At 42.6% G+C, this 2,303-nt stretch overlaps 1 protein-coding gene across 1 annotated transcript; it reads left to right on the top strand.

The window, feature by feature from the left end:
* Positions 1-327: 327 nt before the first annotated feature.
* LOC141009739 (GTP cyclohydrolase 1-like) lies at positions 328-2,303 on the top strand. Its single transcript, XM_073482431.1, has 8 exons — positions 328-354; positions 499-504; positions 663-1,059; positions 1,270-1,379; positions 1,474-1,529; positions 1,613-1,644; positions 1,736-1,820; positions 2,040-2,303. The coding sequence occupies exons 1-8, from the start codon at positions 328-330 to the stop codon at positions 2,167-2,169; spliced, it is 843 nt and encodes a 280-aa protein (XP_073338532.1). The 3' UTR covers positions 2,170-2,303.

Below are 2,303 nucleotides of genomic sequence, written 5' to 3'. Positions count from 1 at the left end.
CATTTTTTCTCTCTCTCTCATTATCTCCTAAGTTTTGTCGACTGCAGTTGCTTTGGCTGCTTTGACCTATGGTACGTTGGTGTCCATTCAAATTAATCCATGAAACATGAATGTTGCACACCATTTACTATGACTTCATTACACAGGCTGACCTCTTTAGCTCGGCTCATGGGACCCTAAATTATTTACACTGATGTCACAAGATCAGTGGATGATGAGTGTTATCAGCTGTGGGTTCCTTTGAAATTCATCTGCTGCTTGTTGATCAGATGCCTCATTTTGGAGATTGTAGGGTTATTGCTATAATCCTAGATCAATAGTTAGACTATGATAGTCTCCCGTCACATTGAAGAGGTCAGCTACAGTGTTACAGGCTGTTAAACAAATACAACTTTCATGCAGTCTACTGTAGTCTTCATCAGTGACGTCCAGAGGAAAATGACGCACTGTAACATACACCAGACACCTGTCTACCCCCTCTGTCACTCTTCCCTATAGGTGCAGGTAGATCAGGAACCGGACTAATCTGAAACGATTACACCGTTTCAGATTTTATCCGGCTGAAACTTCTCCTCCCCCTACAGTCGCCTGCTTCTGGGAACTGTGAAAACGGGAATCATCATTTACTCCTGAAAAACTCGTGCTTACGTGGTGAGTTACAGCATCGCCTGAAGGGCTTCTCCTCAGCCTTTAAAACATGGGATTTATCCTCGTCGGGACGACTGATCGAACAGCTCACCACAGTCTGTCCTGCAGCGTCTTTCATCGAAAGCAACCGAAGAGCAAGAATGGAGTTTCACTGCGCCTCAGCGATGAACGGAAAAGCGCCCGCGGTGACCAAGTTGAGCAAGTGCAGAGAGTCTAAAGATTCATGCAAAGAGGGGAAAGACTCAAAGAAAGGTGCAGATTCGACCGAGTTGGTATGCATAGAGAAAGCGTACTGCACCATACTGAGCGAGCTCGGAGAGAACACCGAGCGTGAGGGCCTTTTACGCACACCGTTACGCGCAGCCAAAGCCATGCAGTTCCTCACAAAAGGCTACAAGGAGACGATCCACGGTGAGTACAGATGGAGAATTAACATGTTACATGACAAGTGCAATAGTGGCAAATACTTTATGCCTCATTGCTATGAATCTTTAATTATTATCTGCAATTATTTCTGTAAAAGTGAGTCATTAAATGTAAGAAACACTTCAATCTTAAGCCTTGTCACATTTGCCACCTTTGATTAAGAAAGTATGCATAACTGGCATTTCACCTCCACAGATATCTTGAACGATGCCATCTTTGATGAAAACCATGATGAGGTGGTGGTTGTCAAGGACATCGATTTGTTCTCTCTTTGCGAGCATCACCTGGTGCCCTTCTTTGGCAAGGTAACTTAAATACAGAGCTATTCGGGGTCCTGAGAGACTCATTATTCTTCTGATTCTCCTCGTTCTTATTGTATCTTTTGTTCCATTGTGTCAGGCTCACATAGCATATCTTCCAAACAAGAAAGTGGTTGGTTTGAGCAAGCTTGCGAGGTAAGTGTTAACAATAGACTGACACATACAGACACCCAGAACAAAGCAAAAAAACACATCACTTTTTTTTACTGTCTCTACAGAATTGTTGAGATATTCAGCAGGAGGCTTCAAGGTAAAATATGTCTGATTCCAGTCTTTCATTTCCTTGATCCTTCCTGTCTTTTTTCCTGTGTTACAGTCAGTGTGTTTTTTTTCCTCCACAGTTCAAGAGCGTCTAACCAAACAGATAGCAACAGCCATCGAGGAGGCGTTGGAGCCTGTTGGAGTGGCAGTGGTGATTGAAGCTGTGTGAGTTTTAACTCTTTGTCTCATGCATCTGCTTTAATCCAACACGTGAGGTGGTTTTACTGTTTTTGTGGTACTATATACATCAAATTATCAAGTTATTACAAGGATGACCCTAGAAAATGTAGATACAAATCTTCTGAACAGGGGAGGATATAGTCTCGTGTAACTCGTGTGCTTTTGACCTTTCCTGCTAAGTTAAACTGTCTCTTTGAATTTCAGTCACATGTGCATGGTGATGAGAGGTGTGAACAAGATGAACGCCAAGACTGTAACAAGTACCATGCTTGGACTGTACCAAAAAGATCCCAAGACCCGGGAGGAGTTTTTTTCTCTGACTATGAGGAAATGAGAGGTTTTGATCTCATGCTATTTGATACTGTGTCTTGCCAGGTTTGTTCAGATCAGACTGTATTTCACCCTAGATATTTATTTACAGTACAGTCAGGATGTACAAGTCAATAAAACTACAATTGCTACCTTGAA

Source organism: Pagrus major, chromosome 15 (genome assembly GCF_040436345.1).
Source record: "Pagrus major chromosome 15, Pma_NU_1.0".
Lineage (NCBI taxonomy): Eukaryota > Metazoa > Chordata > Actinopteri > Spariformes > Sparidae > Pagrus > Pagrus major.
This window is presented reverse-complemented; position numbering and strand designations above follow the sequence as displayed.

Coding starts and splice junctions, on each gene's coding strand:
- LOC141009739 (XM_073482431.1), top strand. CDS start 328: ATGATAGTCTCCCGTCACATTGAAGAG. Junction 1,530..1,612: donor GGTTTGAGCAAGCTTGCGAG/GTAAGTGTTAAC, acceptor CTGTCTCTACAG/AATTGTTGAGATATTCAGCA. Junction 1,821..2,039: donor GCAGTGGTGATTGAAGCTGT/GTGAGTTTTAAC, acceptor TTTGAATTTCAG/TCACATGTGCATGGTGATGA.